This window comes from Triticum urartu, chromosome 1A (assembly GCF_056163025.1).
Source record: "Triticum urartu cultivar PI428250 chromosome 1A, HENAU_Tu73, whole genome shotgun sequence".
Taxonomy (NCBI): Eukaryota; Viridiplantae; Streptophyta; class Magnoliopsida; order Poales; family Poaceae; genus Triticum; species Triticum urartu.
This window is the reverse complement of record NC_141873.1, coordinates 493,428,533-493,443,977: the sequence shown is the minus strand read 5'-3', so window position 1 is coordinate 493,443,977 and position 15,445 is coordinate 493,428,533. Positions and strand designations below refer to the sequence as shown.

General features: G+C 44.1%; 1 protein-coding gene across 1 annotated transcript; it reads right to left on the bottom strand.

Moving 5' to 3' along the window:
• Positions 1 to 394: 394 nt before the first annotated feature.
• Positions 395 to 2,341, bottom strand: LOC147991913 (uncharacterized). The gene is made up of 6 exons (XM_087539299.1): positions 2,319 to 2,341; positions 2,131 to 2,187; positions 1,831 to 1,887; positions 1,256 to 1,602; positions 1,057 to 1,164; positions 395 to 903 (listed from the first exon to the last, which is right to left on the bottom strand). The coding sequence occupies exons 1-6, from the start codon at positions 2,339 to 2,341 to the stop codon at positions 395 to 397; spliced, it is 1,101 nt and encodes a 366-aa protein (XP_087395425.1).
• Positions 2,342 to 15,445: the final 13,104 nt, after the last annotated feature.

Below are 15,445 nucleotides of genomic sequence, written 5' to 3'. Positions count from 1 at the left end.
TTGTAAGCATGACAATCGATTAAGGAAAATAAATAGGCAATGATAGGAGATGTACGTATCACGCGCCTACTAAAAGTCAGTAACGGATAACATCGGCTTTCGGAACTGACAAAGTTACCAGGGGAAAGAGGATGAGGTTATCGTCTATGCTAGCATCGTACAAAAAATTGTAGCGGGCACAACAGAATTATACATTCCGGGTACTGAAAGCACAGGTGTTAAATTACATCACACAAAAGCATAGAAGTGGTATTACATTCATCCATACACATGGAATGATAGCAAGTTCCAAACACATAAATAAAAAGAGCACACCAAGGCACAAACAATACGATGTACGCTGACATATCTCAATCCATCACTCTCGCTGCATAAAAGCGAAGACACAAGGTCTTCACTTACCAGAGTTGGGTGGCGGAGCCCAAGCAACCGGTTGCGCCTTGGTAACTTTCACCACTGCCTTGCCCTTCGAGCCAGCATCAACAGGAGATGCGAGCCCTAGAACGGCGACAGGGCCAGTAGCTGGTGCTGCAGGTGGTACTTGAGCTGATGGCGCCGCTGGAGGTGCTTCTGATGCTGCAGATGGTACTTGAGCCGATGGCACCGCCGCAGGTGCTTCTGGTGCTGCAGGTGGTACTTGAGCAGATGGCGCCGCCGCAGGTGCTTCTGGTGCTGCAGATGGTACTTGAACAGATGGCACCACCGCCGATGCTTGTGGTGCTGCAGGTGGTACTTGAGCCAATGCTAGTGCAGCTTGAGCCGTTGGAGTTGCTTCAGTAGATGGTGGCACTTGTGGACTCGCACCAAAGATGGCATCAAGCCCAATAGAGCAGCTGGGTAGCGTAAAATTACCATCGTATTCTCCAGCTCCAGGGGTGCTCGACTCCAACGTAGGGTCAGCTACTGCTTCAAACACCACAAGTAACACACAAATAAGGAAAAAATGCATCAGGAAAACATGTAGAGGACATTGTATTTGTTAGTGCCAGAACATTAACTTGAGTTATCAAGGATTAAACAGACAAGTTATCAACATAAGAAAGTTAAGTTACCAACCTGTGCCAACAGGATTATGGGCATCATTCTCTTGACCTCCAGCTGTAGCCGTATCAATAGGCATATTGACTGGGGTACCTCCCACAACTTTCTCAGTGTCATGAATGGCTACAGCGGAAAAAGATTCAACACATCGTCAACATAAAACATCATAAAATATAAGAAACAAAAAAACAAAGGCGATGGCTAACAGAAATACCTTCACCTCCATCATGCACTATATTTGGGACGACTTCATTTTGACATTCAACAGCCACAGCCACGCTGGCGATATCTTCAACAACAGTAGTAACAGTTGCCGCTGCAGCAAGCTGAAAAACAGCATTATCAGAAACACCAGCCGATGTCGCCGCAACAGCATCAGATGCGCCCTTGCTAGATCCTGCTGCTTTTTCAGACGGAGATGTCGCCATGGGTGATTCATCAAGATGGATAACTTCTGTTGTCTCTGATGACGTTGTCTGCGACAATGTTGCCCTTAGTCGTGGAGAGGATCTGGTCTTGGCAAATTTCACTTTTGTCACAGCAGTTTTATCTTTTGAACGACTGAAAAATGGGTACACAAGGGTAGTAGTGAGATTACACATGTTGTCAAACCTAAGTTACCACATGTTTCAAACAAAAAAACATGTCACATACTTCATGTATAAGTAGCATCCAGGGAAAAAATTATAGAGTTATCAAGGACTATAAATATAAAGTTATCAAATGATATGAACAAAAAAACCAGCAATTAGTTTTGAATAACTGCAAACTAGAAAGGTATGTGAACACCTTTTTCCTGATACACTTGGTGAACCCTTTGCAGCAGCAACTTGTTTCATAGGTGCATTGAATGAAAAAAATAACCAAATGTTACAAGCACATACACCTATAAAGATTGGTAACTCTAAATTATCAGGGGGGCAAAGTTGAGTTATCAATGTTCATCAAAATAAGTTATCAGACAACAATAACAAAATAACCATCTTGCTGGTATGTGTAAAACAAAAATAAAGTTTCAATGCACATGAGAACAGTATAGAAAATCAGAAAAGAACTACTGGACATAAACGAAAGTAAGAATGTGAATACCTTTTCACTGGTTCAATCCCTGAATCCTTAGCAGCAACAGATTGTTTGCGGGGTGCCCTGCAAAGGAAAAAAAAAGCAAGTTAATTACCAGCATGAAATTACCCAAACTACCTTACTCAAACAACTGTATTTACCATGTTGTTTCAAGCACATAATTGATAAAAAAGACCATGGAAATAATCATTCACCTGCGTGGGGCCTCCTTCCGCATGGTGGATAGTGGGACGGATACACCAGTTCCCTTTTCAGCCACAGGTATACCAAGCTCCTGGACCACAACTTTCTTCACATCTAAATGAATCTCAGATGCTGACAGTGCAATTGGTGAAGACGGCCTTTGCGATGGGCTGGGAGGCACAACTGGTGAAGTTGGACGAGGGGGGGGGGTGATGGCACAGTTGGTGAAGCTGAACGGGAGGGTGATGTCAGCCTCAGTTTCTTGCGCCTCTGATAAGCCAAATTTTTCACAAGCTGAGTACCACACCGCTTGACAGAAGATTCAGTGGCCGCCTCAGCTTGCGTATCTGTCAGACCTTGCTGGCTAAGCCCTCCATCACCTGATTCGATGGATGCTGCATGAGATGTGCTAGTGAGTATGATCTGAGACTCATTGAGGTTATCATCGACAGGGCGGACAGGCGTGTCTTCAACATCTGGTCCTGTGCCATCATGAGCTTTGACAGTTACACCATCTAGATGTGTGGTGTCATCATCAGCTGGACCGCTGCCCGTATCTACATCCACGGTACCACTTCCCGAAGCAACAAAAGGATCTTTACTGCGACGACGAACAACCAGATAGTCCAGATCATCATCATCATCATCGGAGTCAGTGTCAGAATCAGAATCATTGCCTCCGTGATACTCGTCATCATTGTCAGAATCTTCAGCAACATTCTTTCCAGGGCTTTCTGGCCGCTTTCCTTGCGATGAGCGCGTAGTCCTTGACGTCGTACGGGCGACAGAAGAGAGAACGTTCAATCCAGCGTCTAGCTGACGGGATGCATCTGAATGGCCCTCATCATCTAAAGCGGTGAATGATTGCACAAGATTGCCTATGATGCCAGCCATGGCGGATGTGAACCGAGCAACTATTTGAGTTGATTTGGCAAATTTCTGTTCAGCATAAAAATACAAAAAAATAGAAATAACTAGTAAGTTATCACCAAAATGCAACATAAGTTATCGTGAGTTAATAAAAAAGCACACACAAAAGAACAATACCAAAAACAAATGTGTGGTGTCATTGTAGTAAACAAATGAATGTATTCATGATTTAGCAAAAATTCAGTCACCATGAAAATGAAGATCAATATACGAGAAAGCTAAAACATCACAGTTAGATATCAGCAAAAAAACTTAAGTTATCTAAGAATCATCACAAAGAAATGCAACCAAAGTTATTATGATATCAAGTTATCACAGGAATGCAACAAAGTTATCAAGGCATTACACTAAGAATTATCACATGGTTGCATCATAATTATTATCCTTTATAGAGGATATGCCACATTGGAAACAAACAAATTAGTAAAGAGTGTCAAGTTGGCATCAAAAGAGGGTCACCACATTTAGTGCAACAAATAAGTTATCAGCCAATGAAAGAACATAAAATAGCAGAAAAAATCAAGAAACTAGGTTACATGCTCACCTCATGACTGCAGCTTGGGGCAGTATGAACACGCATAAACTTGTCAAGACCTTCTAGACCACCAAACAGACAGAAATTCATGCCAAACTCAGGCTTCAACTGGAAAAAATGTAGCGACATGTCAGATAAGTAACAACAAAAAACAATGAAAAGAAAATGCAGTTGCAAAGCAGTGTGTGAACTGAAAAACATAGATATAGATTACCGGTAGTTTCCCGAAAGAAACTTTGTCAGCCTGAGCATCCTTGTTGAGGACAAGTGTTATCAGCTTCTTTGTCCAGACATTGATGGGAAAAGGACCATCAGGCAATACGATGCCAAGTCCAGAAAGATCAATCACATGAATGTACAGTAGCTGACAAGAAAAATACAAGCGTCATGGTAAACACAAACAAAAATCAGACACAATATGACAAAGAAATGACAAATGACAAAAGAGAAAGTAAGAGGAAAGCATCGTCACTTACATTGTAGAAGAGAAGGCAACCCCTGGTAGGCTTGCGTTTCAGCAGCGCCTTGTGTAGTTCATCAGCAATAAATTTGGACCAATTGAGGTTTTTAATACCATCGATGTCTCGCTGCAAGTTAAAAAACAAAAAGAAACTGAAGTTCACCGAATGCACCACAAAAAAATATGAAAGTTACCACACTGACATATAGTAAAGTTATCAGGCACACAAGAAAGAAAATGACATGATTACAAAAAAACTTACCAGCACAGCATACCATCGGGGGCTAATTTTGTTGGAGGTGGTAGGGGCAATGACTGTATTCCCCGCAAGTAGAAGCCACATACGCTTGAAAGTATCATCAGAATTTTCAGAACCCTTTATGAGATCAACGAGATCAGTCATTTTAGGGGCATATCCAAGCTCACCAAACAACTCAAGCCCTAACTCAATATCAGCTTCAGTAGGGAGGTTGTAAGGGACATCCTTCCCTCCACGCGGCACGCCCATAACACGATGCACATATTCCTCATTGACCGGAAGCCTGCCTCGGCCTGGTACGACCACCTCACGCGAATTGGGTTCGTAGAGATCAGCAATCCACACAATGAGATTGTTGAATAGATGGTCACACTGGATATTCCGAAGGCTAGTTAAATCCATATCATCAATGGCAGCCTTCCTGTCATCATTCATGTCCTTGCATGCTAGAAGAAGCGAACTGGGTGAGGCTCTGTTCCGCGGAGGAGGGCGTTTCGCCTTTTTCGAAGGAACCTCATCGATTCCGTCACCATCTCCTTTGCGCTTCCTCGGCATTGTCTCCCTGACACATAGGAAAAAAGAAAGTGAATGAAACCATTAGATGACTTTGAAACACTGATAACACATTTAACTGCAACATTTATAAAACTGGTGTTTGACAAAGCAATAATACAGCTGATAAAAGAAAACAAGCAAACTGCAATTGATTCATCACACCTGCTAAAAAAATTAAAACAGATGACACAGGTATACAAAAGCATGTGTGACTGATAATTGAGGCACAATGCAATTGGCAAGTTACAACCAAATTACCACTGATAAAAAATAGCATTCGCACATGTTCATTAATAAAACAACCAGACAAATGAATGAGAAATGAGCATTGTGCTGCATGTAGTTAAACTAGAAAACTACTGGTAACAACAGTAACATGACAGTGGTAAGTGTAATACAATCATCATGATAATTTAACCATAACAAAGACACCACCGATAAATAGCAGTGTTTCAGCATCTGGTAATTTGAGTGCAATGTCATTGGCAAGTTCAATATAAACATCATGATATTTGAACATAACAAGAGATCACAAGAAAATCAAGCATTGTAAACTACTGATAACTACAGTAACATGACAGTGGTAAGTGTAATACAATCATCATGATAATTTAACAATAACAAGACACCACCGATAAATAGCAGTGATTCAGCATCTGGTAATTTAAGTGCAAATGTCATTGGCAAGTTCAATATAAACATCATGATATTTGAACATAACAAGACATCACAAGAAAATCAAGCATTGTAAACATGCTAATTGGAGCACCACAAAGCCTAATCAATAGACACACCGCATCAAACAAAAACCAACATAAAACAACATTATGTGAAAAAACTTAGGGTCACTTTTCAAATACTCAGCCACTGATGCACAACTTGAAATCCATAAACACCAAACACTATTGGATCTCCTAAACATCCACATCCACAACACTAACACCAGACCAAAATCCTTATTAGAACCGACCACGCTTGCCACCACTAACACGTATCCACACCCACGCTTACCACAAATTAAACGAGATGTCCGGGCCATATTGAACTGGAAATAGAAGGCGACCTAATCTAACCTAATAGCAACAACAACGGCCAGAATCGAAGGATCCGAGCACCAAAAATCAACGGTGAAGCATGAAGGCGGAGCAACAGGAAATACAGAGCGGGGCGGGTGTGTGGGTGGGGGGAGGGGGATGCGCTGCTCAACGCCGACTCAGAAACTAGAAGCCGGCCTTAATCTAACCCAATGGGAACAACAAACCACCGGATTCGAAGGCTCCGTGCACCCTAAATCAATGGCGGACCGGCGGCAGAGCAAAACAGGAAGGAAACAGAGGTGGGGAATGCGTTCCTCACCGCAGATTCAGACGCTGTCCGCCGCGAACCGGAACGCGCCACCACCAGGAACCGTCGCGGACAAGGGGGAGGGGGAGCGAGAGGGGACTGGAATGGAAACCGCAGCAGCAGAGGAGGAAGAAATAAATGCGGGCGAAGAGGGAGAGGGGGCGAGTGGGGATCATGCGCATTGGGCGAGACGGGCGGTTTCGGAGGGGCCCACCTGTCATCGACTCAGCACAAGCGTAACGGCGCGCTAGCGCGCAACAGGGACGACGCGGGGCGTTGGATGCAGATCGAACGGCTATCGCTTCGTACGCGCCTGATGCAAACCACCAGTCGACTGGTGGATAGATTTATCGATAATAAATTATGCACACACAAAAAAGTCACCTTTTAGCACAAGTTCTTGTGCGCCCATTATTATGTAGCATGTCAGTTTTTTGCAGAAAAATAAATCGAATGTGCTCCCAAACGAGGTGCAAGTTGCATACCGTGATGGCAATTCACTTGCGCCGTGAGGCCCGTCATTACCCCGCGTGTGCTGTGAAGCATGTGTTTGTCAACGACTATGCGGTACGCACGTGCATGCGAAAGACGGAGGCACAGCGAGATCCGAAATGTGATGGTCAAAGCTCAAGATCGTCGAGAGGCAGAAATTCTGTACCTGTATCTCTATTTTTTAACACGTGAAACTCTGTCCGCGGCTAATAATGAAGTGGTTCTACAAGCACGTAGTATATATACTCAGGATGATTGGCGTGACACATGCTTGATTACTTTTATTAGACGAAAATATAGCAAAGATGGTGGTAGGAACGGAGTAAGATTCGTTCTCGCGGCCGCCGGCGTGGATGTCCTCCGGTTCAACGGTTTGTCAGCAGATTGATCACGTAGTTGAATTTGTGGGGGCGAGTGAGTTCGCAGGACCGTGCAAATGGGGCGTGGCCTCGGGCTTTCGCTTGATCGCTGTCCGCTGAGGTGCTCTTCCAGTTCTAGTGGTGCAGAGATGGAGGGATAATTTGCTGATGTTTTCCGGATGATGCCGAGGGTTTCGTGCCCGCCTAGCTCTATCGAGCGTGCATGCATGTTTCAGCACGTTCCTGCAGGCTGCAGTACAGTATTTGCCAGGAGGACTAGTTCATGCATGCGCGTGGCGCGACTATGTCAAAGGAAAAACAGGAAGGCCATTTTTTTCCTTTCGAAGGAAAAACGGGATGGCCGTTCTATTGGAGGCTTTTATCGACTTCTTTTTCTGAGCCAAATGAGGGTGTAATCGTATTTCTGTAGCTCGTGTGTGCAGAACTGAACTGCTGGAACTGAACCCTTCAGTAGAACGCATGGTTGGGCTAGGGTGATCACGCGACTGGAGACTGGAGTGAAAAGAAAAGCAGCAAGACGGGTGTGGCGCTGGTCGTTTGCCTTCTGCCGAAGCTGCCTTAAAATGCTGCAGACTGTAGTTGTATGAGTCTGAGCTGCCTGGTCCCATGTTATTGGATGGTGGCAGCTGGTCAAGACTTGTTTTTTTAGAAATGTTACTGTGCTGACATTTTTATTTTGAGAAATGTTAGTGTGCTGACATTCCTTGCAGGGCATGGTGGCAATTTTAGTTGCCACAAGGATGACAAATTTAGTTAGGAAGCACGGCAAATTCTGGCAAAAAGAATAAAATAAATAAACTAGACGAATTGGCCAAGCTTGCGAGCTAAACTTGCCATCCACGGACTACACAAATTGCCATGAAAATGGTTTGCAATTGTCATCTCTCCCAGCAAACGTTTGTTAGTTACAAGGGTTCTTTATTTTTAACTTATGTAGTATGTAGAACATGGTCGAGGGAAGAGATTAACCGCCCACGCCTCCCGGGTCGCTCTAGGGTGACTCCAGAGGCCACCCTAGCAGCCGGTCCTAGACACCTCAGATCGCTAACCTACCCCTGCCGTCGCGGGCGCCGACGGCGGCGGCGAGGCTCTCCTGCCCGAATCTCTATTTCCCTCCTCCCTCGTGTTGGCCGGCCTCTTTGCGACTGTTGTACGTACTTGGCCGGATCTAGCTTGGTACGAGGCCAAGGTGTGGGGTTGGCGCAGAGGTGCTTTGCGTTGTGGGCACTGTGGACAGTGTGGATGCGCAATGCTGGTGCGGTGCGCGATGGAGTGGTGTGGTGCAGATCTGGCGCCGTGCACGGTTGTTGGCTTCTTCATGCCTGGCTCGGTATGAGGCCGTCCACGGGCGTGCAAGGCTTGCCGAGGCGCTGGTTGGGCTGCTGACTCACTCGTCGTGGCTCTCTGGAAGTTGATCGCGGCGCCAAGGTGCTAGCCTTTCGTACGTGCGTTGGCTGGCCGGCGACGCTAGGTTCATGACTTGGTGGTGGTGATACTGATCCGATCGGTCGGATGGTGGTGATTGCAGACTGTACCGCAACGACTTCCTACGGATCCACGACGGCGGTGGTCACAAATGGTCTTCGGGATGACTCATCTCTCCAGATCCGGTGGTTGACTTCATCGGTGAGATACAAATTATGGACAACATCTTGACTCAAAGGGGTGGTTGTGGAGTGGCAGTGGTTATTTCGTATGTAGCTGCTGGGATCGCAGGAAAATGATGGTGACAACACATGACTTCGATGATGGTGCTACCTGGCAACAAAATCATGAATTAGAGTTGTCTAGCACTTGGTCTCGAGCTCCGGGCCGAAAGCCTAAGTCAGACCCGAGTTGATCATACCTGGCAATGGCAATGTTTTTTTACGTTGTTACCTTGTTGAAGGCATTGCTCGAATATGCTCAGACTGATTCCTCAGGGTGAAAACCTAGATTCTGGCCTTCTTGGTTGGATCCGGTAATGATGGTGCTTGAGTGTTTCCCCCTTTCTAAAGGTGTTGCTGTTGAAGAACCTTGTCATACATGTGGTGTCATGAGATGGTGGTGCGAATACGGTCATTGTTGTAGTTTGCCGATCGCATATATGATTGCTTTGGGGATTTTTCTTTTTGCCTCACCTATGCATAGTTTTGGTCTTATACGACTTTGCCATTTTGTTGGTGTTGGTTTGTGTGTGTGTGCGTTGATGTTGGTTGTGTGCATCCTAGCTACGCAGAGATGGGATGTGTGCTCATTATGTTTGTATCCTCTTGATGCTTTATTTTAAGCAAATAAAAGTCACCCTTTGTCGAAAAAAGTATGTAGAACATGGTTTGGTCAACGAAATTTGAGGGACTCCCCTCTTTGATAAAGAAAAAACACATCACTAGATAGAGCCAGGAAGCAGCGAGAAAAGCCAGTACAATGGACAAACGATCGGACACAAAAAGATCAATAAGAAATAAAACAACATTGAAAATCATATTAGCATTCTTCTTCTTCCAATTGTATGCCTTCCATCATAAATTAAAAATTGCATTGAATCAGCAATAAAGGAAAGAGACACCTGCAAATGCCTTCACCATACCACTCGGCCCTTGAGGCCGCAATAGTCACTCGCACCTTGAGACGAGTTTTATAAATCGCTAAAGCAACATCGTTGGAGCATCACCCCTTGCAGTACAAGTCTGCAATCCATGCCACCAGTTCATAGGGTTGAAGAAACTGGATCATGCCACAAAACAACAAGGAAGAAGATATCAAAGTCGCCACACCAATAACCAGTCAATGGCTCTCCCTGAAAGACACATCAACTACCAAGATCTAAAGGGAATAAAAATATATGGAACATAAACTCCCACGGGCCCTTTAGGCGTCAGATCATACATCATCGTGGTAGGGAGAGATCTTATTCCAACACGTTATCGCCACCACCACCTCGTCGATGCGCTAGGGAAACAAAACCCAAAGAAAAGAAAATGAGACAAGCGGGTCCCCACTCCCTCTTGTCGTCGATGAGGCCATCAAATGGGGATGATGAGGGGGGGGGGCGAGGCTACGTGTAGGGAAGTTGTGGTGGCGGCTTGGCAGTCACGGGCTGGTGTTGGATGGAACCAATCTCTTGCTACTAAAGTTTGCCATGGTCTTCATTAGCAATGACCTTGCAAAGGGTGTAATTCTATCGAGAATAAATGTACCATGGTTCTTCTCATGTTGTGGAGATGCCTTATTTGGTTATCCTCAGTGCATTCAACACCCGCGCATGTCCATCCTTTTTGGATGGACGACTCAAGAGGGTTTTTGAAACCTAGGAAGGTAGCCAAGTTTGTGCATGTGTATGGGTGACAGTTTCACTCCTTTGACCCGATCTTAGTTTTTTAGTGAAGCCTTGGTAGTATTTCATAGCAAAGATTGATACCATAGAGAAGATGTTTCATAGAAATTCCATTGTAGTTCTTAGTTATAAGAGTTACTTTATATTTTTTCGAAAATCATGTTTTGGGTGGTTGCTAGATGTGCGAGCCGTGGAATGTGGGTTGGCTAGAATTCTAGAGTTGAGCAACCCAATGATCCCTTCGATGTAGCTGGATTTTTGCCCACAAGTCGATGTCCTTCCTTAGGCCGAGGAACACAGGCGTGCGAGTGTAGGGTGCATCATCTCGTGTGAGAACCAGCACCCAAGACCGGGTTTCCTAGACATGGGCAACTTCATCACCAATGTCTCTTCATCCCGCGACCGGTTGCCCGAATGGTCTCGTCAACTCTTTGTTCAAATTTGGGGCACCCTCCTTTGCAACCTTGGGTAGCACTATGAAGGTTTTTTGTTGGACGAGGAAACAAAATTAGTTGTTTGCCCTCCACTCCTCCCTAAATATTTGTATTTTAGCTCCCTCCACCCCCTGCGCACGCGGAGATTCCAGTATGCAACCCATTTGTATTGCCCCTAATAACATGGAATTATAAATGGATCCAGGAATTTGCAAAAAATCAGGAAATGTGAATCCATTTCTGGTATATATGTCTAACGGTGCATTTTTTTACATGAATTACATCCTCTCCATTTTACATTGCATAGTAGTCTCCATAAGAGAGATTGTTGACCAACAATTACATTATTAAGATGTACCTTATGCGACATAAAATTGACACCATTAGATTTGTACTCTAAAGTACTTTTGTATGTTATGATTTTTTTATCACAAAAGCTACATATTAATAGGTAGTTCTTTGTCAAAGAATTGTCATAGCGAGACCAAATGTGCATTGTAAAAAATAGAGGAAGTACAAATGGTGATATAAATTAAATATGTAAAAAGATATAATTAGGAACTTCTCTCGTAAGCAGATAGTAAGTAGTAATACATCACGTGGTCGGGTAATTAAGGGAGGATCTAAACAATACAATATGAAGGGTCATAGTGGGGATTATCATATGCTAATACCATGTATACTCCCCCCTATCGGTTTATTGTGCTAACCCTACCAATTACATCAACTAAGAAGGACCTAATTAAGTTCTAGACAACGTATTACTGTGACACGCATGGCCCTTTCACTCCATGCATCGGTATTCCACACTAAGAACCACAATTCGACATGATTTAATATATGCATTGTTATATTTGCCCATGCCAAAGACAATGAGCCTTACAAATAGGAGATTTTTGAATTTTTAGGACTTTACAAATATGAATTGTTGAACAAGTCAATGGTGGACAATTGGCTTAAACTTGTGGTCATTTTTCGGAATGCACCGACAATTCTCACATCTCCTCTTTGTGGATGGATGGATGATTCATTATTATTTTTTTGAGCTAGTGCCGAGCATGCGACCATTGTAAAGGGTGTTCTGAACACTTATGCAACTGCGATGGGACAACTGATAAATCCGTCAAAGTGCTCCATATTTTTTCTGGAGATTACTCTGAAAGTTTTTGGCCCAATGTACCTTGGGCTGACTATGTGCCAGGAGATAGAATGCACAAGGGAATGTTTCAAATCGTGTAGTCCAGGGTTACTAAGAGGCTAATTGGACTGGAGCGGAAGCTATATGGCATCGTCTAGTAAGGAGATTCTTACTAATTCAGTGGCTCGGACGATGATCTAAACATAATGATGCATCAGTATTGGTGGGGTGTAGAAAAGGGAAGAAGAGATGTTGGCTAAGTAGGCCTAACGAGTACTTGATAAGCCAAAAAATCTTTGCGCATGGTTATTAAAAGTGAGGTACTTCTCGATGGTAATATTGCTGACATGTTTTTAGTAGAGAATGCTTCTGCTATCTAGAAAGGAATTGAACACAACCTTGTTCTTTTGAAGAAAAGCCTGCTGGAGGATGGGGCTTCTATATGGACTTGGCGGGACCCATGGATCCCTACAGGATCGTCGTTCTGGCCTATTACCCCGAAGCGGAATTGTCGGCCGAATAGAGTGTCAAATTTTCTGAATAAGAATGGAGTTTCTGATGTTGAATGCTCACTTTTACCTTGTTGGTGTGTTGGCTATATGACAGGTCCATACGTCACCGAGGCAACATGAGGACTTCCTTGCTTTTCAACTGGACCCAAGAGAATGTTTCTCAGGCCGCAGTGTGATACGTCTCCAACGTATCTATATTTTTTGATTATTCCATGCTATATTATATTCTGTTTTGGACATTATTAGGATTTATTATACACTTTTATATTTTTTTGGGACTAACCTACTAACCGGAGGCCCAGCCCAGAATTGTTGTTTTTTGCCTATTTCAGAGTTTCATAGAAAAAGAATATCAAACGGAGTCCAAACGGAATGAAACCTTCGGGAACGTGATTTTCGGAACGAACGTGATCCAGAGGACTTGGACCCTACACCAAGAAAGCAACCAGGAAGGCACGAGGTAGGGGGGCGCGCCTACCCCCCCCCCCCCTAGGCGCGCCCCTCCACCCTCATGGGGCCCATGTTGCTCCACCGACGTACTCTTTCCTCCTATATATACCTACGTACCCCCAAACTACTAGATACAGAGCCAAAAACCTAATTCCACCGCCGCAACCTTCTGTACCCGTGAGATCCCATCTTGGGGCCTTTTTCGGAGCTCCGCCGGATGGGGCATCGATCACGGAGGGCTTCTACATCAACACCATAACCTCTCCGATGATGTGTGAGTAGTTTACTTCAGACCTTCGGGTCCATAGTTATTAGCTAGATGGCTTCTTCTCTCTTTTTGGATCTCAATACAATGTTCCCTCCCTCTCTTGTGGAGATCTATTCGATGTAATCTTCTTTTGCGGTGTGTTTGTTGAGACCAATGAATTGTGGGTTTATGTTCAAGTTTATCTATGAACAATATTTGAATCTTCTCTGAATTCTTTTATGTATGATTGGTTATCTTTGCAAGTCTCTTCGAATTATCAGTTTGGTTTGGCCTACTAGATTGATCTTTCTTGCAATGGGAGAAGTGCTTAGCTTTGGGTTCAATCTTGCGGTGTCCTTTCCCAGTGACAGTAGGGGCAGCAAGGCACATATTGTATTGTTGCCATCGAGGATAACAAGATGGGGTTTATATCATATTGCATGAGTTTATCCCTCTACATCATGTCATCTTACTTAAGGCGTTACTCTGTTCTTTTGAACTTAATACTCTAGATGCATGCTGGATAGCGGTCGATGTGTGGAGTAATAGTAGTAGATGCAGGCAAGAGTCGGTCTACTTGTCTCGGACGTGATGCCTATATACATGATCATACCTAGATATTCTCATAACTATGCTCAATTCTGTCAATTGCTCAACAGTAATTTGTTTACCCACCGTAATACTTATGCTCTCTCGAGAAGCCACTAGTGAAACCTATGGCCCCCGGGTCTATTTTTCATCATATTAATCTTTCGTCAACAAGCTATTTCTTTTGCCATTTTTATTTTGCTTTATTTACTTTGCATCTTTATTATAAAAATACCAAAAATATTATCTTATCATATCTATCAGATCTCACTTTCGTAAGTGATCGTGAAGGGATTGACAACCCCTTTATTGCGTTGGTTGCGAGGATTTTATTTGTTTGTGTAGGTGCGGGGGACTCATGCGTGGCCTCCTAATAGATTGATACCTTGGTTTTCAAAAACTGAGGAAAATACTTACGCTACTTTGCTGCATCACCCTTTCCTCTTCAAGGGAAAACCAACACAGTGCTCAAGAGGTAGCACAGTGCACATAAGTTCTCTATGGAGGAATAATAAGTATCTAATGCGCCGACATCTTCTAGTTCTAGCACGGATAGCAATTGACAACTTTGGAACATGATTTGGCAAGCTTATATGCCTCATCGTATGCGAGTCATAGCTTGGAAGGTCGTCGCCGGGACTCTAGCCACTTCTGCATGAATGCACCATTGACATCTTACTCGACGTGCTACGTGCCGGATATGTGATAAGGAAGAGGAAGACAACTTCACGAGTTAATAGCATGTGATAACATTGTGCATCTTTGGGATACTATGGTAGAGGTTTGGCCGATACTGAAAATAGAGCTGATTATTGGCACAAATGAGGAATGGTTACCTCATCTGCTATCCCTCCATCCATATGACGTGCGAGACATGATTATTATGCTCATATGGAGAATTTGGCACCTCCGTAATGAATCGAATCATGGTAAGGATATTTCCCAGTGGAAGCATCAAAGGTTTTCTTGTGTAGATATTTAAGCTTGACATGTGTAAGGGCATATTTATCCCTAAGGTGTTTTGGTGATTGATGACAACGCGTTTGCGGACTAATCGTGTGCCTTGAGTATCCCAGACATTTCATCGCTAGGCACAAGACGGTTGGGTGCCCCTCGAAGACTGTTGAAGACGGCGTCTTTTCTATGTTTCTTTTTGGTGGATTTGAGTCATAGGAAAGCCATACTATTAAGAGGGGGTCCACGTTGGAAAGGTTTGGGTGGAATCATCACGTACACGTCTCCTTCTTGTCCCCTCCTTTTTCCCTTGGAGCTTCCTCCGATTTCTCGCCTCCCTGGTTCTGGCTGCTGAGTTGGGTCGCGGTAGTACTACTCCCAGGAAAGCGGTAGTACCGTAGGCATCAGCGGTAGTACCGTGCGGTGGCGCGGTAATACCGCAGGTGCCCACGGTAGTACCGCTCCCCTGGAGCTGCACTACCGCTACCCACCAGGCTAGTACCGCTCCTTCGCGGTAGTAGGGGCGGATGTAATTTTTTACAAC

Excerpts from the sequence above, each read along its gene's own strand:
- LOC147991913 (XM_087539299.1), bottom strand. The coding sequence starts at position 2,341 with ATGCGGAAGGAGGCCCCACGCAG. Across the intron at positions 1,603-1,830 it reads CCAAGTGTATCAGGAAAAAG|TCGTTCAAAAGATAAAACTG; the intron begins GTGTTCACATAC and ends CCCATTTTTCAG. Across the intron at positions 1,165-1,255 it reads AGTGCATGATGGAGGTGAAG|CCATTCATGACACTGAGAAA; the intron begins GTATTTCTGTTA and ends TTTCCGCTGTAG.